We start from the raw sequence: 2,299 nt of genomic DNA, 5'->3' as shown, positions 1-2,299 counted from the left end.
ACACCTGTGTGAGCGTGTGTGTGTGTGTGTGTGTGTGTGTATGCTGTGTGTGTGTGTGCGTGCGTGTGTGTGTGTGTCTGAGAGAGAGAGAGAGAGAGAGTGCGAGAGAGAGAGAGAGCAAGAGAGAGAGAGACAGTGTGTGTGTGTGTGTGTTTGTGTTAGATACAGAAAGAAAGAGACTTTGCACGTGTGTATGAGTGTATGGGAGAAAGAGAACTACAGAGATAGGGCCAGAATAATTAAAATATATGAATGAATACATTTTGTCTTCTGTTGTGTATTAGGTAAAGTTCCACTGTGGGGAACAGATTTTCTCCCGTTCACTACGCTGATGTACGGCAACGGCCCTGGACACAAAATCGTCAACAACAAGAGACCAGACATCCGCAAGGTTGACACCAGTAAGTCTCCCACGCACGCGCGCACACACAAACACAAACACACATGTACACACACACCCGCACACACACGTGCACACACACACACATGCACACATACAAACACAAACACACATGTGCACACACACCCGCACACACACGTGCACACACAAACACGCACACACAAACACAAACACACACCCGCACACACACGTGCACACACAAACACGCACACACAAACACAAACACACATGTGCACACACACCCGCACACGCGCGCGCGCACACACACACACACACATGCACACATACAAACATGCACACGCACACATGTGCGCACACACACACACACACACACACACACGTCTGCATACATATCTCGGTGTAAGCTTCCAATTTATATTTCCATGTTGCTGCAACTAAAGATGAATAAGTTCACCCTTATATTAACACTATACTAGCACTTGCTGATTATAATAGTTAGGTGACTAAACAAGAAAAGATAATAAGAGCACAGTGTAATGCGTTTGTGTGTGTGCGCGCATGTGTGTGTGCGCGCATGTGTGTGTATGTGTTTGTGTGTCTCTGTCTGTGTCTATGAGAGAGAGTGTGAGTGTCTGTGTGTGTGTGTGTGTGTGTGTGTGTGTCTGTGTATCTGTCTGTGTATGTGTATGCGTATGTGTGTGTGTGTGTGCGTGTGTTTCTGTGTGTGTGTGTGTGTGTGTGTGTTTTAATGTACTGACACACTATCAGAACTTCATATCACCCTCCGCCCTCACCATGGAGCAAAGGTCACTCTCTCATTTTTCTCTCTCTCTCCCTCCCTCTCTCTCTCTCTCTCTCTCTCTCTGTCTCTCTCTCTCCCTCTCACAGAAACGAAGGACTATGTTCAGCTGGCGGCGGTGCCCATGGTAAAGGAGACCCACGGTGGGGAGGATGTTGCCGTGTTGGCCCGTGGCCCCATGGCCCATCTCTTCCAGGGCGTAAATGAACAGAGTTACATCGCTCATGCCATGGCTTACGCAGCCTGCGTCGGCCAGAACCAACGCCACTGCCACGTTACCACGAACACGGCGTCCATGAAACACGCCCCCTAGAATGCTGCCCACACACACACACACACACACACACACACACACACACACACACACACACACACACACAGCCCCTACTATTGCAGTCAACCTTAGTTCTGAGTCTGTTGACCACTGCTTTGCTATACTAGAGAGAGAGAGAGAGAGAGAGAGAGAGAGAGAAAGAGTAACTGTGAAATTGAAGGTGTGTGTGCAGGGCCGGCTGCAGGGTGCAATGACTGAGGGGGCATTTGAGATTTGGAAGGGGGCAAACGTGTACATTATGATTAAGCCACAGTTAAAACTGAGGGGGCAAAAATTTATCTGAGAGGGCAGCACCCCCTTTTGCCCCCCTTTAGTGCTAGCCCTGTGTGTGTGTGTGTGTGTGTGTGTGTGTGTATGTGAGAGACAGAAAGAGAGACACTTTAAAAAAACCTGCTTGCACTCCCAAAATGGGAATATTTATGTTTCCATCCTCATCCTCACCTGATTCCTCGACTGCACACCTCACGCTTTTAAAATACACGAATCTCTAATGCTTTTAATGTTGCTTAATGCATCATGTTATGTAATAAATACGTGTGTGTGTGTGTGTGTGTGTGTGTGTGTGTGTGTTTTGGGGGTTTGTTTGTGTTTCTTGTTTTCATCCATTTTTAATCCTAATAAACAGTGTCTGAGATAAACAGCTCTGTGGTTAGATCTACTGACACAGTTTCTAAAACACCACTTTCATGAAAGGACAGAACAAACCACATGGATAAAAAGAGAGTAAGTGAGGGATTGTTCATTTCCATTCATACTCTATCTCTCTCTCTCTCTCTCTCTCTCTCTCGCTCTGTTTGATCCTTGC

The 2,299-nt window shown here is 46.9% G+C and overlaps 1 protein-coding gene across 1 annotated transcript in view; it reads left to right on the top strand.

The window, feature by feature from the left end:
• alp3 (alkaline phosphatase 3) overlaps positions 1–1,473 on the top strand; it is a 12,338-nt gene extending 10,865 nt beyond the window's left edge. Inside the window, exons 10-11 of the mRNA XM_030776810.1 lie at positions 285–401; positions 1,250–1,473. Of these exons, the coding sequence (XP_030632670.1) occupies positions 285–401; positions 1,250–1,473 (341 nt within the window). The remainder of the gene's footprint in view (positions 1–284; positions 402–1,249) is intronic.
• Positions 1,474–2,299: the final 826 nt, after the last annotated feature.

Source organism: Chanos chanos, chromosome 6 (assembly GCF_902362185.1).
Source record: "Chanos chanos chromosome 6, fChaCha1.1, whole genome shotgun sequence".
NCBI classification, from domain to species: Eukaryota; Metazoa; Chordata; class Actinopteri; order Gonorynchiformes; family Chanidae; genus Chanos; species Chanos chanos.
The sequence above is the reverse complement of the archived record's forward strand: the minus strand, read 5'-3'. Positions and strand labels throughout refer to the sequence as shown.